Source organism: Amphibalanus amphitrite, unplaced genomic scaffold (genome assembly GCF_019059575.1).
Source record: "Amphibalanus amphitrite isolate SeventyFive unplaced genomic scaffold, NRLGWU_Aamphi_draft 000430F_arrow, whole genome shotgun sequence".
NCBI lineage: Eukaryota > Metazoa > Arthropoda > Thecostraca > Balanomorpha > Balanidae > Amphibalanus > Amphibalanus amphitrite.
The window spans coordinates 511463-533425 of NW_024881924.1; the positions used below are offsets into that span (position 1 = coordinate 511463).

The window sequence follows — 21963 nt, forward strand, 5'->3', positions numbered from 1 at the left end:
ATTTCATCGGGAAATTTCACTCGTGATGTGACGCTTCTATGCTACTGAGGTCATTTCGGGTCATAAACGGTCTCCAGTAGTTTTTAGACAATGACTTTTGATAGAGATATATGGTAGTGTTTCCGAATAAAGTCGACCGCTGAATCGCAGGGTCGGGCCGGGCCGTAGCAGGCGAAGAAGACCAAGCAGAATCAAAAATCCGATGCACTGTATTGGGGAAACGCCTCCAACCGTGCCAACAGAAAAAACCACAATGCCACACAAAAAACGAAAACAGCTGTCTGTGCGCGGGCGTGGCACAGCTGCTCGGGGTCAAGGCCAATCACCGCGCGCCACATACCAAAGTCGCAGCTAACAGAGCCCCAGTCGGCAGCGGCCACAATCCGCACAACCCAATCCAACTAATAGATGTCGCTAGCGGTCAATCACTGTACGGTACAGGCGCTAAACGATACGGTACGGTACTGAGCAATATTCAACACCCTCCCGCCGACTCTTGGCAGAGCCAATGAATAACAGAAACAGAGCCGTGAACAATGCATATGTTCACTACCTACATCAAATAAAGTGCAAACATTTCATACAGACACACCACTGAAACGTAACACGACTTGATATTTAAAATGCCTACCACTGAGGCAGTGCGCGAGGGACCTGCAAGAGGCACTCAGGCAGGACACCCGGGTGAAGGAAGAGAGGATGGAAGGACTTCAAGGTTATGAAGCCGCTGTACAGACCTCGTTCTCAGACCACCAGGGGTTCTCACCTCAGCAGACCGGACCAAGCCGTCCCTCCCAGAGAACACGCGAGTAACCACCCCCATATCCCACTTAAGCCGGGGGGTCCCCTCCTCGTGCACCAGAACAGGTGAGCCCACCTCTAGCTTACCCTGTCCCTTACCGCTCACTGCGGGCGGTAGAGTCCTCAAGTATTCATTCCTCCAGGCAGCCCAAAACTTGGACAGGCGCATCTCACAGACCCGTGCCCTGTCACTCAACGCCCGCGCAGTCACGGCAGACGGATCCTCGGCCGCCCTGGCCTGAAACCCTACACTGCGCCCAGTCAAAAAATGGTTTGGCGTCAGAGGTCCCGGACAATCTGGAGTGTCACCCTGAAAGGTGAGTGGTCGCGAGTTAATGCAAGCCTCGACCTCACTCAGCACGGTTTCCAATTCAATGCGCGTCAGACAGCGCTTTCCCAGTGACTTACGAAGCGCGACCTTGACTGAACGTATCAGACGTTCCCACCAACCCCCCCACCACGGGGAGAGGGGGGCGATGAATTTCCAACAAGGAGAGAGCCGCCCAAAGTACTTGCGAAGCTGAACGTCGGCGCCTTTGAAGGTGGTCGCGTTGTCGGAATAGACAGTGGACGGCACACCTCTCCGAGCAGCAAACCTGCGGAACGCCAGCATGAAATGCGGCAGCGACAGCGATTCGGTCAGCTCCAAATGCACGGCACGAGTGACCGCGCAGGTAAATAGACAAACGTATAACTTCTTCCGTGGGAAATCAACAGAAAACAGTGGCCCTGCGAAGTCCACGCCAGTGACTGAAAATGGCGGGGCAGGAGACACCCTATCCCGCGGCAGAGGGGCGGTCTGCTGCGAACCGGCCCTGGCATCCTGCCAACGGCACGCCAGACAGCTACGAACAACGCGGCGAGCAATGGCTCTGAGCCCCAGCACCCAAAACTCAGATCTCACAGCAGTCAGCAGGGTGGCTACACCAGCATGATGCATGAGGTGGTGCTGCTCACGAACGAGCAAGTACGACAAGTGCCCCTTGGGCAAAATAATAGGATGCTTTTCCTCATAAGATAGCTGACTAAACTGGAGTCGCCCTTGAACACGCAGCAGACCATCAGACAAGAAGGGCGAGAGCCTGTGAAGTGGCGAGCTGGCTGGAACTCTACCACCCATCCTCAGAGCTGTCATCTCAGCATGAAAACTCTCAACCTGTACAAGGCGAAACAGAGCGTTCCGCGCATCAGTCATCTCAGCACACGTCAGGTCTTGCTCGCTGCAGCGGTTCACACCACGAGCGTTCCGGACAAATCTCTGAACCCAACCCATCACTCGGGTGGCCTTGTTCAGTGATCCAAATCTGTCGAGGTCTAACAACCTCGTCTGGACAGAAGCACGGTCACTTGGACCATCGGCACGGGGCGGCGCCGCCGCACCGACTCCTCCGTCAGGTGGCGGGCTCACCCGCGGATCTGGTGCCCCATCAGCCGCCACTGCGTCGTCAGAACACAGCAACTTCCCCTCTCCGACATCAGTGGGGGCACATGGTGCAGCAGCATCCTCCGAAAGGACTGTTTGCACTCTCGCGTCACACAGGACGCCGCGGAGGTCACCGACCTCACGCGCCGGCTCACCAGAAACAGCCACCATCTCTTCTCGGATCAGAAGCTGCGCCGATTCCGAGGCGTCCACCCAGGACGCCGTCCCGTCGCTGACCTGGAGCGGCTGGGCGGCTACACGAAGCCAGTCAGGACCAGAGCGCCACAGCCGAGACACGAGCAAATCATCGGCCAACATGCCACGCGTCAGCAGGTCTGCGGGGTTGTCGGATGAGCTGCAATGACGCCAGCACGCCACAGGCGTCAGAGACTGGATCTGGCGCACTCGGCTGGCCACGAAGGGCTTCCACCTCCGAGGATCACCTGTCAGCCATCCGAGGGCGATCATCGAGTCAGACCAGCATGTACACAAGGCACCGTCAGGCAAACGCAGAGCCTTTCGTACCAACTCAACCAGCTGACTGGCCATCAGGCAAGCCATCAGCTCCAGCCGAGGTAACGTCTGCCTCTTCAGAGGAGCCACTCTGGCCTTTGACATCACCATTGACACAGAACTGGACCCATCAGGCAGTGAGAGGCGAATGTACACCACTGCACCATAGCCCTTAGGCGACGCGTCAGCGAAAACGTGCAACTCCTTACGTGCATCAGAGGACCAGTCAGGTCCACCGCCAGCTGAGTAGCAGCGTGGGATCCGGTGCCGCTGCAGCAGCTGAAGACCGTCCACCCAGCTCCTGAACAACTCAGCATCGCCGCCCCGAAGCGGCTCGTCCCACCCAGAACCCTGCTCCCACAGGTCCTGGAAAAGGCATTTAGCGAGCATTGTGAACGGAGTCAGGAACCCGAGAGGGTCAAACAGTCTAGCAATCAGACTAAGCAGGACACGTTTCGTTGGGACAACATCATCAGGGAGGAGTTGACCTACAAAGGAGAAAGTGTCGTCGTCGGGCCACCAAGTCACACCAAGCACCTTCACGCTGTCACTGACTGAGCCACCTTCGAGCTCACCGAAGAGAACAGCAGAGTTGGACGAACACTTTGACAGCTCCATCCCAGCAGCTCCCATGATGGAGCGCGCTTCCCTGAACATGGCTACAACCTCTGCCTCCGAGTCCGCTCCTGAAAGCAGGTCGTCCATGTAGAAGTTCTCTTTCATCTCCTGCACCACAGGCTCATCACCATACTGGGACAGATGGTGTTGAACAGTTGCATTAAGCAAAAAGGGACTGCAAGCAACACCAAACGTCACGCGCTGGAAGCGCATCACCCTAACTCTGCCCTCACAGAGCCATAAGAACCTGTGCACGTCCTGGTCCTCACGTGCAAGCCTGACTTGCAAAAAAGCCTTGACGATGTCGGCGGAGAAGCCGAATCGCCATCTCCTGAACCGCAGGAGAACCTCCGGCAGACTGGGAATCAACGCCGGCCCTAGCTCCACGCAGTCATTCAATGACAAACCATTGTAGCCTCGGGCAGATGCATCAAAGACAGGGCGCACTTTCATCCCCCTACTAGTCTCTTTCACCACTGGGCGATGTGGCATGTAATAGACTGGGAATTCAGAGCACATCTCCTCAGTTGGGACCTCACAAATCACACCAGAGGTCTCCATTTCCCTCAAGGCACAATCATATCTCTCCCTCAGCAGGGGGTTCCCATCTAACTTCCTGGACAAACTGGAAAGACGAGCCTCAGCGGCCTCTCTGTTGTCACTCAGCTTTGACACCAAACCATCAGATCTCCAGGGCAGTTTCACAACGTACCTGCCATCATCATAGGTCACAGACTCCTTAAACTCCTGTATCAAATCAGGCTCAGCAGTGTCCTCCAGACCAGTGGCATCCCCCAGGCCTACAGTGTCCCCAGAGCCACCCATAGACCACAGGTTTCTACCCACAGGCACATCTGTCATGGTCAGCAGCTGGCATGAGGCCCCACCTCCAACAGACGGGCTCCCAGGGGGACCCTCAGCCCTGCCAGACAACACCCACCCAAAGACAGTCTCCTGAGCTACCAGGCCATCCGGACTGCGGAACAGGCCAGCTCTCACCAGATCCCAGTACTGGTCCTGTCCCACCAGGATGTCTACTCGTATCTGCTGGTCCTGGTCGTCTGAGTACGTATCAGCTAGCGGCAGGTGTGAGAAGGCACTCAGGAGCTGAGCTGGCACAACAGGGCGTCTCAGAGGTGCGCATATCACTGGTACGCGCACTGCCTCAATCCTGTGAACAGATGACACAGACTCATTTGCAGCAGCAAGCTGTAACTCGAACTTATCATAAACACCGTCCTGTTTCCCACCACCAAAGGCAGCATATGCCATCTCGACAGAGCCCTTCCATGTCCCCTTGACCCTTTTCAGTAGCCCCTCGGACACAAAGGAGCGATCAGCCCCAGAATCCATGATCAGTTTAGCAAACACAGGTTTCCCATCATTCCCAATCACCCGCACAGTAGCAGTGGGAAGCAACACATGATCCCCTCCCGTATGAGAAGACAGAGAGGCAGAGGCTGTGTCAGCGTCACGGGGCTGCCTCTCAGTGGGTGCCTCAGGTCCAGCCCTACTCTGATCAGAGTCCCGGACACCCTCCCTTCTGAGACAGCACATGGTGTGATGTCTACGACCACACTCCTTACATCTAACAGAGCAAGATCTAGCCATGTGGCTAGATGACAGACAGCTAAAACACAGTCTAGCCCCTCTGACCCTCTCAAATCTTTCTTCACGCGATAACTTAAGCCAATCTTTGCACTTATCTGATAGGTGAGGTCCCTGACAGAAGCCACAGGTGGTCTCAGATGAGGCCTGCAGAGCAGCAGCTGTAGAACCAGCAGGTGATGGCTTCCCAGTGAACTGCCTGAGGCGGCCGGGAGCCCGAGCAGGGCGGCCACCCAGCCGACCACCAGGCTGTCCAGAAGACGATCGGCGGCCACCCTCAGCAGGAGCAGCAGCAGCAGCAGAGTGATCCACCCGCTCCAGGTGGCAGTAGTTGCCAGAGCGCTCCCTCCTCTGAATCTCCGAGGCAAGGAACTGGAGGAGGTACTCCAGATCACTCTCTCTTCCCTCCGAACCTCTTGCCCACTCCAGTCGGACCTCTTCAGGGAGCTTAGAGAGCACCAAGGGGGTGAGGAATACTCCGAACTTCTCCCCTTCAACACCAAGGCCCTCCAAACTTCTGATGTGGGACATCAGTTCATCCTGCAGACGTTGCAGATCACATTGGTTCAGGCTCACATTCAGCAACGCCTCAATGTGAAGAAAGACGAGTCTCTCTGGGCGGCCATACCTCTGACGGAGGATGTCACAGGCCGCCTTGTAGCTTGAGCCAGTGAGCACCAAGCCACTGATAGCCTTCAAGGCCTCCCCCTTCAGTAGTGACCGAAGGTAAGAAAACTTAGACACGTCAGGAAGTTCAGCTTGATCCACACAAGCACAGAATGATTCCCAAAACATAGGCCAGCCCCTCACATCACCATCAAAGGTCGGCAGTGATAACTTGGGGAGCTTCATTGCCTGTCCATGTGAGGACGAGCTGAGAGCCGGCTCCTGATCAGCCGTCAGAGCCTTACGGAAGCGAGCGCGCAGACTGGTGAAGGTGTCACGGAACGCTGCACTCCGCTCGATATCTTTCATGAGCTCTTCCTCGTCGTTCAGGCTGGCTTCAAACGCGGCCTGAGCAGCATCAAACGCATCGAGCCGCTTCAGGAATTCAGATTCCACGATCTGCGCCTCCAAACGCCACTCGTCGGAACCCGCGTCTTCTCGGCATAACAACGCCTCCATCTTGGACCCAGCGCGGGTCAGCCAGCCCTTAGCCGCTATTCTGCTCCTCTCCTCCGCCATCCCGACAGTTTCGGCACCAATGTTTCCGAATAAAGTCGACCGCTGAATCGCAGGGTCGGGCCGGGCCGTAGCAGGCGAAGAAGACCAAGCAGAATCAAAAATCCGATGCACTGTATTGGGGAAACGCCTCCAACCGTGCCAACAGAAAAAAACACAATGCCACACAAAAAACGAAAACAGCTGTCTGTGCGCGGGCGTGGCACAGCTGCTCGGGGTCAAGGCCAATCACCGCGCGCCACATACCAAAGTCGCAGCTAACAGAGCCACAGTCGGCAGCGGCCACAATCCGCACAACCCAATCCAACTAATAGATGTCGCTAGCGGTCAATCACTGTACGGTACAGGCGCTAAACGATACGATACGGTACTGAGCAATATTCAACAGGTAGAGCAATGGAACACCTTATATAACTATTTTCCTTCTCGACAATACGGATCGACTTATATGCAATATGACCTTTCCCGGTGAGGTGATGACCTTTACCTTAGGTCAAATTCTCAAATTGCCCTTTAACCCTCGCCAAGCGAGGGCCTTTTCCATAACACGGACGGCGAGGGGGGGTTGTTACGACCCCCTCGCGATTGGCTCCTATGGCACTTAGAAACACCAAATTCACAGGGTAGGTGGGTCCTTAGGAGATCTCGCTTCTGTCAAAGTTTGGTGACTCTAAGTCAATATTTAGGGGGTTTTTGGGGGGTATGAGTGCAAAAATTTTGCTAAATCATGTCAAACGTTTTTCGCCTCTAACTTTTTACCTAGTAAAGATAGAGCAAAAATAAAAGCACCAGTGAGCTCAGGACGTCCGTGCGAATCGAATGATATACTTTGTCACCAATTTAAGTGGACTTTGGAATTCAGTTGCCGCTAAGCTAGTCCAATTTTCCCCTAACCTTGTACCGGTTTTTGTGACTTGGTGACCTGACCTAAAAAGATTGGGACTTTAAATTTTCAAGAAAGATGTGCACAAAGGTTGCCCCCCTCTCTCTGGCTCTCTCTCTCTCTCTTTCTCTCTCTCTCTCTCTCTCTCTCTCTCTCTCTCTCTCTCTCTCTCTGGCTCTCTCTCTCTCTCTCTCTCTCTCTCTCTCTATCTATCTGTCTCTGTCTCTGTCTCTGTCTCTGTCTCTGTCTCTGTCTCTGTCTCTGTCTCTGTCTCTGTCTCTGTCTCTGTCTCTGTCTCTGTCTCTGTCTCTGTCTCTGTCTCTGTCTCTGTCTCTGTCTCTGTCTCTGTCTCTGTCTCTGTCTGTCTGTCTGTCTCTCTCTCTCTCTCTCTCTCTCTCTCTCTCTCTCTCTCTCTCTCTCTCTCTCTCTCTCTCTCTCTCGCGGCTGCAGTGTGGCCGAGACGGCGCCGTTGGCAGTGGTGGCGGTCGGCGCCCGGCCGGGCCGCAGCCTGTTGTGTTTGGCCGCGAGTGGGCGGCGGGCCCAGTGGCGTAGACAAGGGGGGTCATAGGCGCCATGGCCCCCCTTTCCGCCCAGCCGCCCAGATGGCGCCCCAATAAGCGCCGACAAGGCTGATGCTGTTTTACAGAGTGAACATGAATTAAAAAGCGATGTGCAGGCAGAGATCGAACTCTACCTCTTTTGGGGTGCCTGTACACCCCAATGTTCTACGAGGCACCCATAGGACCTGAGCCCCCCAATGTTGAAGGGTGCCCCTCCGGAAACCAGAATATTTCGAACCCCCAGGGTCGATGGCGCCCCTTAACCCGCGCCCTGCTGGGGGGTGTTTGAACACCCCCTTGTGGTTTTTCGCGAATATCTCAAAAACTGCGGCGCGGAGCGCCACCGTTTTTGGTACACCTTATCATACATCAATTCTACACATGTTGTGAAAATTTCAGACCAAGGTCATTCAAGGTCAGGTCACCAGGTCACTTGAAGTGACCTCACCTCATAAAAAAGTTTCAATGTCTGTCATAGCTACACCGAGTGACCGATCGCTTTGAAACTTTCAGTGATTGCTAAGAGCAATAGCATGTACAAAATGTATATCTCAAAATTTTGATATCGATGACCTAAGGTCAGGTCAATTTTGCGACCTCCCCATTATAAGTCAATGGGAGAAAATTGAAATGCGCCTCTTTTGGACGAAAGACATTATAAACACTCCCAAACACTGAATTACAAGTGGTTTAGACACACTGAACATGGAAATGGTGTCCGTGACCCCTGTTTATGCCCTGAGGTCATCTTAGGTCACGAATGGTATCTAACAGTTTTTCGCAAATAACTTTTGATAGAGGCATGCTAGAGCGATGAAAACGCCTTAGATGTGTCCAGCTCGACGATACGGATCGACTGATATGCAACATGACCCTTTCCGGTCAGGTCATGACCTTGACCTGAGGTCAAATTTCCAAGTTGACCTTTCAAGGTCAAGTTATAGTTCATTCGATGCGTCTTGACGAGAGGAACACGATGCCGGTAAAAGTAAGCTCATACAAGGCTTGGGTCAAAAGTTATTGCAGAAAAACTGTTTCCGAAAAAATCGGTTATTTTTGCAGTTTTTGCCCCCTGCAGGCAAAACCGTTGACGTTAGGTCAAATCTGAGAGAATTGCTCAGAAAGGGCGTTAATAGGGCTATCGAATGCGCTTTTTCGCGGCGCTGTAGCTCTATTGGTTCCCGAGTTATGCGTTGGCTTCTTGGAAATTGTCGACATTCGACCTGGAAATCGGCGAAATTTTGTCTTCAATGACCTCTGGTGACCTGACCTTTGACCTGACCAAAAAATTGACCGAAGTGATTTCCTCATTATTTTTGACGCTCTTTCGAACGCCGCCTTCTGCGTATCGCTACGTGGCCCAGGAGCCGAGTTAGAAGGAGGGGTGTTCAAACACCCCCCCTCCCCCCAGCAGGGCGTGGAAATCCAGGACCCCCAGCCGGGCGCGGGTTAAAAGCCGCTGGCACCCACCTGAATGGAAGAGCCAACCCATTAACCCGCGAGTTGCTGGGGGGGGGGGCGTTAAACGCCCCCACTTTTTCGCCGGGCCATAGCATAAAAACGGGCGCGCCAAATTTTGGGTACCTGTAGGGAATTGATTAAAGTTTATTGTGACAAAGTTTCAAAAAAATCGGCCTGAAAAGTTTTGAGATATCGAGGTTTTAGTGACGTCATGATTTCTGAGTTTTCGACCAAAAACGGCATATGTTCCAAAAATCATATAAAATCACAGAATAGACATACAGACATGCCGTAACCGCCATTACACTGCCAATACCATGAACAATCAAATGGCTATCTTCGATTATTGATTAGCGTTCCGCATTTTCCAAAATCTTGAACTGAATCTTGGCAATTTCTCGTGACTACTTCACGACCATGAATCATGATACATGTATTTCTCAAATTGAACTTTTTTAGCCAAACACGTACACATATGATAAAATGAATGCCACCATCGTGTTCTATGCCCCAAATTACCCATAAAACATGTGTCACAGGCTGCGAATATCAGTTTTGATTTTCGGGGATATGTGCCTGCCCGGTTGACCTGACCTTGACCCTGACCTATGCTTGACTGACCCCTACATGGAGCTGACACTCTTGTAGGCCTTATATGATGGATTGTGCACCGTTTTGACAGAGTTTATGACGAGAGGCGCCCATTTCGAAGTCCTGAAGTCCATGCTACTGAAAGCCCGATTTCAGGTGTTTGACCTGACCTTGACCCGACCTGTGACCTCAAAATTCAACTTTAAAGTACTCATCTGAAGCGTCTCGTCGCGTTCTTTCGTTTGCCGCCTCGTGCGTTTCGCTGCGCCTATTGGTTCTCGAGTTATCGGCTGGGGGCGTTTAACGCCCCCCCCCCCCCCAGCAAACGGTGGGTGGCGAAATACCCCAGCAACTGCCGGGTTAAAGGTTGTTGGCACCCCTCTAGAGCATCCGGCGCCTCTCTTAAGTTCACAGCTGCCCCAATCGGACCCATCCAAGATCGATGGCGCCCCTCTAAAGCACCCGCATTCTTCTCAAGATCACAGTCGCCCCATCCAAGATCAATAGCGCCCTCAAGAGCCATTAGCGCCCCCTCCCTTGAGACTTAAGTCGTCCCGCTTGAGACTAAAGTCGCCCCTTTCAAGCTCAATGACGCACCTGCAGAGCTTCCGGCGCGCTTCTGAAGATCACAGTCGTCGTCATCCGAGGTCGCTGGCGCCCCTCAAAAGTCACTGGCGCCCATCTAAACGGAGATCACAGCTGCCCCATCTTGAGATCGATGGTAACCCTTTGAAACTAATGTGCGCCCTTCTAGAGCACTCGGCGCCCCTCTGAATCACTTTCGCCCCATCCGAGACAACGACCTTTGAGACTACAGTCGCCCCACCCATGCTCAAGGCGCCTCTCCAGAGCGTCCGGCGCCCTGCTGAAGGCAACAGTGGCCCCATCCATGCCCAATGGCGTCTCTCAACGCCCTTCTATAGATCACAGTCGTCCCATCAATCCGAGGTCGCTGGCGCCCCTCAAGAGTCACTGGCGCACATCTGAACCGGGATTTCAGTCGGCCTATCCTAGATCAATGCCGCCCCTCTGAAACCACTGATGCCCCTCTGAAAATAACAGTCAGACCATCCGAGATCAATGGCGCCCCTCCGAGTCCGCGACACCCTACTGAAGGCAGCAGTGACCCCGTCCAAGCATTGCACGCCTCTAGAGCACCCGGTGCCCTTCTGAAGATCACATTCGCCCTATCCGAGGTCGTTGGCGCACTCCAGTAGTCATTGACGCCCATCTGAATGGAGGCTTCAGTCGCCCCGCCCCATTCAAAATCGATAGCGCCCCTCCCCCACCCCCTGAAACCACTGACAGTAGGTAATCATTTTACAATGGGGCTTTCTCATCGACACCAAGGGCCCGTTTCAAGATGCAGTATCCAGGCGGCGTCGAGCTGGGCTAGGATGTGCCAGGCGTTTCTTATAAGGCAGCCTCGTTAGTGCCACCCCTCGTTGCGATACCGCCCCTCAATGCGACGCCGCCCCTTCACCGTACAATGCCACTCCTCAATGCAAGTGGTGCCCTCCAGCGCAGTGCCGCTTATTATTGCGATGCCGCCCCCGCCTAGCAGTGCGATGCCACCCTCAGCGTACGCGTTTTTTAATTGAACCTGCTGGAGGTGTTTGAACACCCACTTCTAACTCAGCTTGTGGGCCACGTCGAGACACGCAGTAGGCAGCGTTCGAAAGAGCGTCAAAAACTATGACAAAAGTACTTAGATTATTTTTAAGGTTAGGTCGAACTGGTCGAAAATCAGGTCACCAGAGCCAACCGAAAATCAAATTTCGCCGATTTTGATATTTTTTTTTTCGATAAAGCAAGTGTATTTCGATAAGTCAGGATTCAGAAAGAGATTGAGCTACAGCGCCGCAGCATAGCGCATTCGATAACTCTTTCTGATTAATTATCTCAGATTTGACCTAAGGTAAACGTTTAAACCTCGCCAGGCGAGGGCCTTTTCCATAACACAGACGGCGAGGGTTTTCCATAACACGGACCATGTGTTGCGGTTAACCCGCGCACCGACGGGGATCTGCGCCAACTTAGAACCGACGGGGGGGCGGATGACCACCCCCCTGAGATCTCGAGAACAAAGCAAGATAGCGACAAGCGGCAAACGGCATGGGATACGCACGGACAAGGTCTACAATTTTTATGAGGTCATTTTCAGGTCAGGTTAAAGATGACGTCACAGGGGTCAAAAAAGTCAAAATGGCGGCGCTAGATATGGAGAGAGTTTTTCTCGAATAACTTTCGAACTAGTCAAGATAAGAACAAACTAGAGGCATCATCGTGATCCTCTCGTCAACATATATGTTGACCTCGAAAGGTCAAGGTCAAAGGTTGACCTCAGGTCACGTGACCGCGACTCTCGAGGTCATCATGTATATCATTCGATGCGCCTTGACGAGCTGAACACAATGAGACCATCTGCGTGGTTGTATCTTGTTCCTGTACGGAGTTATTGGCAAAAAAACCCTTTGGTGACCTTTGATAACGTCACATGACCTTACAGCTGCCCAACAGCAAAACAGACCTCAAGGTAGTGACGGTCGATCGTGTGTGAAGTCATATATGGTTTATGGGGCCATTCCGACCCGTTTTAGTGGTAAAAACAGGGAGTTGATTTCTCCATTGACTTATAATGGGGAGGTAGAGAAATTGACCTGACCTTAGGTCATCGATATCAAAATTTCGAGATATACAAATTGTAGCCACTAATGACCTTATAACATCCTGCGACTTTCAAAGGTCTCCGACATCTACTGTAGCTCTGGCACGGTGACAAAGGTGCAAAAAGGTGACTTGAGGTTGGATCATTCAAAGTGACCTGGTGACCTGACCTTAAAAGTTAGGAGGTTCAAACTTGCCCACCATGTGTAAAATTGATGAGAGAATAGTCGTACCAAATTTCGGTTTTCTCGCTATCTACGAAAAACCTCAGGGAGCGGATATCCGCCCCCCCCCCCGTCGGTGCGCGGGTTAAGGTGCTATTGCACGTGCGCACGTGCAGGGGGCGCTTCCAGATCTCGAGAACGGCTGGGCCGATTGCGCTCAAATTTGGTACACGGTTGGGGACCAGTTAGTAGGGTGCCGTGCAAAAGTCAGTTTGGACTCCGTTCCCACGTGCGCACGTGCAGAATGCCGCTTCGAGATCTCAGGAACGGCTGGGCCAATTGCGTTCAAATTCGGTACACCGCTAGCGACCGGTTAGAAGGGTGCTTTGCACAAGCCCGTTGAAAAAGCCCTCTCGCCCTTCCGCACGTGCAGGGCTCACTATCTCGCTCGTTCGTTCTTCGCCCAAAAGGCGTTTTACTGGTTATCATACTTGTTGTGATAGTTTCCTCGCGTTGTGTTTCTTAATGAGAAATCTTTAGGAAAAAGATTGCTTTGCTCACATAGACTTTGCATTGTCTTTAAACTCACATTAGGACTATGCCTTCATATCTAAATGATGATATCACAAAGTTTGATCTTAACGCAATATGATTCAATATGTGCTACTTAATTACATATTTGTTCTACTTCGCTTCTTGATGATCTCTTTTTCACAGTTTTCTTACTGATCAGTCATTTTTATCACTCGCGTGCCCCATGTCGGGCACTTCTGATGCCTAACTTCCAGGTACAAAATTAAGTGAAGCACTTCTCGATCACAGATGCGAGCATTGCTAATTAGTGATAAAGAAGTGCGGAAACACTCATCTCGGTAACAATACTCATGATCCGAAACCATCTTGTTTTCATAGGATGCCAAGACAGGGACCGGACGACGGGCGGGGACGGACAGCACAGCGGCCAGTGAACTCACCGGACTGGATGACATCGAGCAGGGTCGAGCCGAACGAGGTCTTCTTGGTCTTGAGGCTGTCGAACACCTCTTTGGTGAGGTATTTCTTCAGCAGCGACTTGCAGTCGGTGGCGGCCTGCAGCTTCTGGAAGCCGGCCTCCAGCTTCTCCAGAGTGGCGGCGTCAACCATCGTGTCCGGCTGAGCTGGGAACAACTGCACCCGATAGGAGCGCCATTAGTGACCGGTGACTGTCAGAGGTATTGGTGGAGGGGGCTGTATTAGTGACCGGTGACTGTCAGAGGGGCCGCGGTATTGGTGGAGGGGGCTGTATTAGTGACCGGTGACTGTCAGAGGGGCCGCGGTATTGGTGGAGGGGGCTGTATTAGTGACCGGTGACTGTCAGAGGGGCCTCAGTATTGGTGGAGGGGGCTGTATTAGTGACTGGTGACTGTCAGAGGGGCCGCAGTATTGGTGGGGGGGGGGGCTGTATTAGTGACCGGTGACTGTCAGAGGGGCCGCGGTATTGGTGGAGGGGGGGGGGGCTGTATTAGTGACCGGTGACTGTCAGAGGGGCCGCGGTATTGGTGGAGGGGGAGGGCTGTATTAGTGACCGGTGACTGTCAGAGGGGCCGCGGTATTGGTGGAGGGGGCTGTATTAGTGACTGGTGACTGGTGGAGCAGGCTGCATTGCTCTGCCCGGGCAGAGCAGCGGGCAGAGCAGCGGGCAGAGCACCACTACAAACCGGGCAGAGTCTGTCGCCCGTCACCCCGTACATACACTGAGCAGGCGGCGGCGCGCTACACGGCGCACTAGCCGCCGGCGCGGACGTTACCTGGAGCTCGACAGAAGGAGAAGTGAACCAGCGGGGGAACAGGCGCACTAGCCGCCGGCGCGGACGTTACCTGGAGCTCGACAGAAGGAGAAGTGAACCAGCGGGGGAACAGGCGCACTAGCCGCCGGCGCGGACGTTACCTGGAGCTCGACAGAAGGAGAAGTGAACCAGCGGGGGAACAGGCGCACTAGCCGCCGGCGCGGACGTTACCTGGAGCTCGACAGAAGGAGAAGTGAACCAACGGGGGAACAGGCGCACTAGCCGCCGGCGCGGACGTTACCTGGAGCTCGACAGAAGGAGAAGTGAACCAGCGGGGGAACAGGCGCACTAGCCGCCGGCGCGGACGTTACCTGGAGCTCGACAGAAGGAGAAGTAAACCAGCGGGGGAACAGGCGCACTAGCCGCCGGCGCGGACGTTACCTGGAGCTCGACAGAAGGAGAAGTGAACCAACGGGGGAACAGGCGCACTAGCCGCCGGCGCGGACGTTACCTGGAGCTCGACAGAAGGAGAAGTGAACCAGCGGGGGAACAGGCGCACTAGCCGCCGGCGCGGACGTTACCTGGAGCTCGACAGAAGGAGAAGTGAACCAGCGGGGGAACAGGCGCACTAGCCGCCGGCGCGGACGTTACCTGGAGCTCGACAGAAGGAGAAGTGAACCAGCGGGGGAACAGGCGCACTAGCCGCCGGCGCGGACGTTACCTGGAGCTCGACAGAAGGAGAAGTGAACCAGCGGGGGAACAGGCGCACTAGCCGCCGGCGCGGACGTTACCTGGAGCTCGACAGAAGGAGAAGTGAACCAACGGGGGAACAGGCGCACTAGCCGCCGGCGCGGACGTTACCTGGAGCTCGACAGAAGGAGAAGTGAACCAGCGGGGGAACAGGCGCACTAGCCGCCGGCGCGGACGTTACCTGGAGCTCGACAGAAGGAGAAGTGAACCAGCGGGGGAACAGGCGCACTAGCCGCCGGCGCGGACGTTACCTGGAGCTCGACAGAAGGAGAAGTGAACCAGCGGGGGAACAGGCGCACTAGCCGCCGGCGCGGACGTTACCTGGAGCTCGACAGAAGGAGAAGTGAACCAGCGGGGGAACAGGCGCACTAGCCGCCGGCGCGGACGTTACCTGGAGCTCGACAGAAGGAGAAGTGAACCAGCGGGGGAACAGGCGCACTAGCCGCCGGCGCGGACGTTACCTGGAGCTCGACAGAAGGAGAAGTGAACCAGCGGGGGAACAGGCGCACTAGCCGCCGGCGCGGACGTTACCTGGAGCTCGACAGAAGGAGAAGTGAACCAACGGGGGAACAGGCGCACTAGCCGCCGGCGCGGACGTTACCTGGAGCTCGACAGAAGGAGAAGTGAACCAGCGGGGGAACAGGCGCACTAGCCGCCGGCGCGGACGTTACCTGGAGCTCGACAGAAGGAGAAGTGAACCAGCGGGGGAACAGGCGCACTAGCCGCCGGCGCGGACGTTACCTGGAGCTCGACAGAAGGAGAAGTGAACCAACGGGGGAACAGGCGCACTAGCCGCCGGCGCGGACGTTACCTGGAGCTCGACAGAAGGAGAAGTGAACCAGCGGGGGAACAGGCGCACTAGCCGCCGGCGCGGACGTTACCTGGAGCTCGACAGAAGGAGAAGTGAACCAGCGGGGGAACAGGCGCACTAGCCGCCGGCGCGGACGTTACCTGGAGCTCGACAGAAGGAGAAGTGAACCAGCGGGGGAACAGGCGCACTAGCCGCCGGCGCGGACGTTACCTGGAGCTCGACAGAAGGAGAAGTGAACCAGCGGGGGAACAGGCGCACTAGCCGCCGGCGCGGACGTTACCTGGAGCTCGACAGAAGGAGAAGTGAACCAACGGGGGAACAGGCGCACTAGCCGCCGGCGCGGACGTTACCTGGAGCTCGACAGAAGGAGAAGTGAACCAGCGGGGGAACAGGCGCACTAGCCGCCGGCGCGGACGTTACCTGGAGCTCGACAGAAGGAGAAGTGAACCAACGGGGGAACAGGCGCACTAGCCGCCGGCGCGGACGTTACCTGGAGCTCGACAGAAGGAGAAGTGAACCAGCGGGGGAACAGGCGCACTAGCCGCCGGCGCGGACGTTACCTGGAGCTCGACAGAAGGAGAAGTGAACCAGCGGGGGAACAGGCGCACTAGCCGCCGGCGCGGACGTTACCTGGAGCTCGACAGAAGGAGAAGTGAACCAGCGGGGGAACAGGCGCACTAGCCGCCGGCGCGGACGTTACCTGGAGCTCGACAGAAGGAGAAGTGAACCAGCGGGGGAACAGGCGCACTAGCCGCCGGCGCGGACGTTACCTGGAGCTCGACAGAAGGAGAAGTGAACCAACGGGGGAACAGGCGCACTAGCCGCCGGCGCGGACGTTACCTGGAGCTCGACAGAAGGAGAAGTGAACCAGCGGGGGAACAGGCGCACTAGCCGCCGGCGCGGACGTTACCTGGAGCTCGACAGAAGGAGAAGTGAACCAGCGGGGGAACAGGCGCACTAGCCGCCGGCGCGGACGTTACCTGGAGCTCGACAGAAGGAGAAGTGAACCAGCGGGGGAACAGGCGCACTAGCCGCCGGCGCGGACGTTACCTGGAGCTCGACAGAAGGAGAAGTGAACCAGCGGGGGAACAGGCGCACTAGCCGCCGGCGCGGACGTTACCTGGAGCTCGACAGAAGGAGAAGTGAACCAGCGGGGGAACAGGCGCACTAGCCGCCGGCGCGGACGTTACCTGGAGCTCGACAGAAGGAGAAGTGAACCAGCGGGGGAACAGGCGCACTAGCCGCCGGCGCGGACGTTACCTGGAGCTCGACAGAAGGAGAAGTGAACCAACGGGGGAACAGGCGCACTAGCCGCCGGCGCGGACGTTACCTGGAGCTCGACAGAAGGAGAAGTGAACCAGCGGGGGAACAGGCGCACTAGCCGCCGGCGCGGACGTTACCTGGAGCTCGACAGAAGGAGAAGTGAACCAGCGGGGGAACAGGCGCACTAGCCGCCGGCGCGGACGTTACCTGGAGCTCGACAGAAGGAGAAGTGAACCAACGGGGGAACAGGCGCACTAGCCGCCGGCGCGGACGTTACCTGGAGCTCGACAGAAGGAGAAGTGAACCAGCGGGGGAACAGGCGCACTAGCCGCCGGCGCGGACGTTACCTGGAGCTCGACAGAAGGAGAAGTGAACCAGCGGGGGAACAGGCGCACTAGCCGCCGGCGCGGACGTTACCTGGAGCTCGACAGAAGGAGAAGTGAACCAGCGGGGGAACAGGCGCACTAGCCGCCGGCGCGGACGTTACCTGGAGCTCGACAGAAGGAGAAGTGAACCAGCGGGGGAACAGGCGCACTAGCCGCCGGCGCGGACGTTACCTGGAGCTCGACAGAAGGAGAAGTGAACCAACGGGGGAACAGGCGCACTAGCCGCCGGCGCGGACGTTACCTGGAGCTCGACAGAAGGAGAAGTGAACCAGCGGGGGCGGCAGGACAGACGAGACGAGAGCTGTGACGTCAGAGCGCTGATTGCCTGAGGGGCCGCCAGGCGGCGGCAGGCAGCCCTCGGGCACGCTGCCAGCGATCGACGGATGCCTGCCCGGCCGGCCGGCGGCGGCGGCCGCGCCCCTGGAGCTACCCACCGGTCTACCTAGCCGGCACGGGGGCCCATCGCAGCAGCACCACCGCCCAATGATCGCTCCAGCTCTTCCAGTGGCGGATCCTGGCGGGGGGGGGGAGGAGAGTCCACAGGGTCATGGCCCCATCCCCAAAAGCTCGGAGAGGGTGATTTGACCCCCAATGCGCTACAGATCTGCCATCTCACGTGTTCACGTGCTTCAAAGCACCTGCCAAACACTTGTCAGCTAGCTTCTTGATTATGTTGCGTGAAAAGGCGTTGCGTGACCCGCTCCCTGATGGGGGGGGGGGGGGGGGGTGAACAGTTGAATGCCCCTGTGCGTTTTTTCGGTATCTCAAAAGCGCCGCTGTTTTTGCCACACCTCATTATTGATCTTTCAGTGAAAATTTCAGACCAATTTCACTCAAGGTCAGGTCACCAAGTCACGTCAAGTGACCTCATCTCCTAACAAGTTTCAATGCCTGTCATATCTACACCGAATGACCAATCGCTTTGAATCTTTCAGCGATTGATAACAGAAATATTATGTATATGTTACAGGCAAAGTGAAAAACCAGACATTTTGCAAAATGCCTAGGCAATTTGCAAAATGGCTGACCCGCCAGGCATTTTGTAAAATGCCTGGGCAGTTTGCAAACTGCCTGGCCCACCAGGCATTTTGCAAACTGCCTGAAATTATTTTCCCAGGCAGTTTGAAAAAAACTTGACATCGAACTCACACCAGCGACAATACGTAAACATATTGTAAGTGCCGCCTACAGAGGTTAATCACAAGCGATGCACTGGCACACCAAGTGGGAGGACACACAGTGAGACATTCTCCGGGTAGCGCTGCCGAGTTCAAGGTCACTGAGCCCCAGGCAGCGTCCCGGCCTCCGCGCCGGCTGCCGGGCGCCCGGCGCGGTTTTATCGGTAAACACGCGTTAAACACGTTACAATGTTTCTAAGAGCCTTGATGGCTTTTTGAAAATACTTTGGGTTGATATTGATCAGAAAAAAATGTGCTTCCGATGTATGGTAGATTGATTGGCGGGCCACACGTCTGCATTATCAATGCATAATGACCGTGTAATGATGAACATGCCCATTGCATGTAAAACTTGTAATATGTAAGCGTCTTTTCATTATAAAGGTGTGCACGTGGGTCATGGACGACCACAAACTTCATTTCTTGAAAAGTCGCATGCTCTTGAAGTCCATGGAATGCATTTCATCTCATCACATTACAATGCATTGTTTTTAAATGACAATGCTTTTCCTGAAATGTACCAAAAATTGCCGATTTCTCAAGTTATAGAGACTTTTTCTTTCCACGTGACACGTGATTAGCCCACGCCCCGTAGGGGGGGGGGCCGAAATAGCCCCACTGTCCTTTTCCGTCGATATCTCCTGAACGGCTGGAGATATCGCTAGGTATCAAACTTTCAGGACCCCTCCGGGCATCAATTTTACACATTGTCACCAAACATTTTTCCAGAGGCTATGATAGGTTGGCCACAAATGACGTCAGAATGACGTCATGTTCTGTCATTTTCGACCGAAAAAAGACCTTCGCGAGAAGACCTGTCAGGCCTACAGCTTTGAAGCTACAGAAAAATGATCAAACATAAAAGATGTAAAATTGACAGGGCTACAAAACTATTATCTCTGATTTTTATTTTTTAAAGTTTTGACCCCCAAAATCCAAAAAAGCATTTTTGGATATATTAGCCAAAAAATCCAAAAAAGAATTTGAGTTTCGAAAAACCCGGAATATATGTGATAGCACCTACCGTCTTCTATCTACATACCAAATTTCAGATCGATGCCTCGTTTTTTGGCCAAGTTATAGCCAAAAACTGCTCAAAAATGATAACGCCAAATTTTCAAACTCAAGTTTTGGCAATTCTAGACCTCGTAGAGCAAAACAATGATCACCATTAGACTCCCCGTGACGAGTTGCATCGAATTGATACCCATTTTATGCAAAAATATCAACTTTGAAATTTGACCTAATTTGACCTGACCTTCACCTGACCTTTACCAAAACGTGACCTAGGCTGGCCCCAAAGGCTGCCTAACCCACAAAATCGCATTTGTCATGTAAAATGGACCATAAAACATGTATCACACGACACTTTCATATTGTGACCCCGGTGACCTGACCTCGCTGTGTCCTGACCTGGTATCAGTGACCTCAGATAGCAAAGTATGTGTTTGACGAACAATATACCACCGATGGTTTTCAATAAATTACCAATTTACTCGATTTCACAACACATTTCTTGAATTGCCTGTGAACGGTGAAAATCCGACCTTTGACCTGACCTGTGACGTCATCGGTTTGACCTAGGTCAATGAAATTTGATCACATGGTAGTTCCCGGATTGGGCTATCGAACGCCGTTTGAATTTTGAAAATCGGCCGGTAAATTTCCGAGATCTTAGGGGGGGGGGGCGAAACGCCCCCCCCCCCTACGGGTGGTAGGTTCCGCAGGGGCGCCGCCAGGAAAAAATTTCGGGGGCTAGAATTGGTGAGGGCGCCAATTTTGGGTCAGGAGGGCGCCAACTTCGGGTCAGAAGGGCGCCAATTTCGGCTCTGGAGGACGCTATCAATGCCGAGCAAAGACGACAAAATGTACACTCTCGTATTTCCCTTACATTGTCACTCGACCTTATTCCTCTCAAATTACGGTTTATTCTAGGTATTCCAGATGAAAACTGCCTTTACATTTTGCGCATTTCAAACGGAAGCGAGGCTCGGCATTCTTGCAGCCTTGCATGCAAACACAAACGGACTGCGAATGTCTGCATTACTGGTGTATTTTTCGACCCCATGGGCCTGGCTCAGTTCCTCTGTCCTTCGGTTCCAATTTAGATCTCAAATTCTAGTGTCAAGCGTCGTCTGGCTTACGACCGACCCAAAAAGGCGATAGGCGTTATCACTAGTGTATTCGCGGCCATTGGGGCGACGTAAGAAAAGAGGAAGACAACTGGCCCCAAAAACTTTAAATTATCAGTTAGCATGCATCTTTTCCTTGATATGTAGATAATTTACCATTAATTGTTAGAGAAAATTGCATATAAAATCTTCCATTTATGCTTTTTTCATCGTTTGCATAAGATGTTCTTTTACTAAGCTAGAAACACTAATTAGAAATAGTTCCCGCATCTCGTCAAGAACAATAGGAAAGGCTTGAAGTGAATAGAATAATCTAAATGGTTTTGTAATCTATGTGAAGACACTTCTAAAATTGCCTGTAGAAATATTGAAGGCAAAAGTTCAACTTTTTCACAAGACGGATGTCTATAAACCTATTCAACGTGTGACAACTCAGCCGGTATTTCGTCGCCTACAGCCAAGCTTTCCCTAGTGACCGATAGAGGCGCTGCTATCGATGTCCGCCCGTGCCGCCTAACGGACGAAAGTGATAAGTGAATGAGTTGAATGAGAGTGAATAAGATGAGTGAATAGTTTGCCGGTCGGGCCAGTGGCACTGACGTGCTCGATGGATGTTTGCCAAATTAGATGCAGTAAGCTCCAAAATAAGGCTTTGGATACGTTGTCATGCCTTTATTTTCCGGAAATTGCTCTATTTCTAGTTGGCGCCTAAATCGTTGGCGCCTAACGCTTTTCTAATTGTAAATAGTTGTAAAGAAACTGGATATTTTACGTGCGAGGCAACATTTGTTATTGTGTGAAGCCAAAATTTTAAACAAAACTTTAAACAAAATGAGTTTAAACTGAGCTTGGTTTGCTGTCAAGCTCACCTTCTCTCAAGCTCAAGCTTCTACGGCAGTTCACAAAATATGACGGATCATGGAAAACCATAATACACAACTAAACGCATAACATAGTGGTCAGAGCTTACCACGGTCAGTAACCAACATAGGTAACGTGAAGAGGGCGCTGACAGGTCCGGAGTGTATGGTGAGAAGAACGATAATCGGTGAGGAGGACACTGTAATGTGAGGAGGGCGCCGATCAGGAGGGCGCTTTACGGTGAAAAGGGCGCCGACAGGTCAGGAGGACGATGTATGGTGAGGAGAGCGTCAGCAGGTCAGGAAGGCGCTGTATGGTGATGAGGACGCTATACATTGCGGAGGG

The 21963-nt window shown here is 53.8% G+C and overlaps 2 protein-coding genes across 5 annotated transcripts in view; both read right to left on the bottom strand.

Annotated features, from left to right (window-relative positions):
* Window positions 1-19142, bottom strand: part of LOC122391302 (arginine kinase Scy p 2.0101) — a 46866-nt gene extending 27724 nt beyond the window's left edge. The window contains exons 1-2 of one of the 3 annotated variants that reach the window (XM_043385098.1): window positions 17689-19142; window positions 13446-13638 (exon numbers count right to left, since the gene is read on the bottom strand). In XM_043385098.1, the coding sequence (XP_043241033.1) occupies window positions 13446-13614 (169 nt within the window). In that variant the 5' untranslated portion in view covers window positions 13615-13638; window positions 17689-19142. Of the gene's footprint in view, window positions 1-13445; window positions 13639-14258; window positions 14350-14468; window positions 14543-17688 lie in introns of those variants that run through there. The other 2 variants (XM_043385099.1, XM_043385097.1) reach the window with 2 other exon arrangements.
* Window positions 192-6276, bottom strand: LOC122391301. 2 transcript variants are annotated; one of them, XM_043385096.1, is made up of 2 exons: window positions 5062-6276; window positions 192-4528 (listed from the first exon to the last, which is right to left on the bottom strand). In XM_043385096.1, the coding sequence occupies exons 1-2, from the start codon at window positions 6146-6148 to the stop codon at window positions 4521-4523; spliced, it is 1095 nt and encodes a 364-aa protein (XP_043241031.1). In that variant the 5' UTR covers window positions 6149-6276; the 3' UTR covers window positions 192-4520. The 2 variants fall into 2 exon arrangements, with proteins under 2 accessions (XP_043241031.1, XP_043241030.1); XM_043385095.1 differs by having other exon boundaries at window positions 5062-5486.
* Window positions 19143-21963: the final 2821 nt, after the last annotated feature.

Bases quoted from the DNA above. Each gene is read 5' to 3' on its own strand.
- LOC122391301 (XM_043385095.1), bottom strand. From the start codon at position 4,216: ATGACAGATGTGCCTGTGGGTAGAAACCTGTGGTCTATGGGTGGCTCT.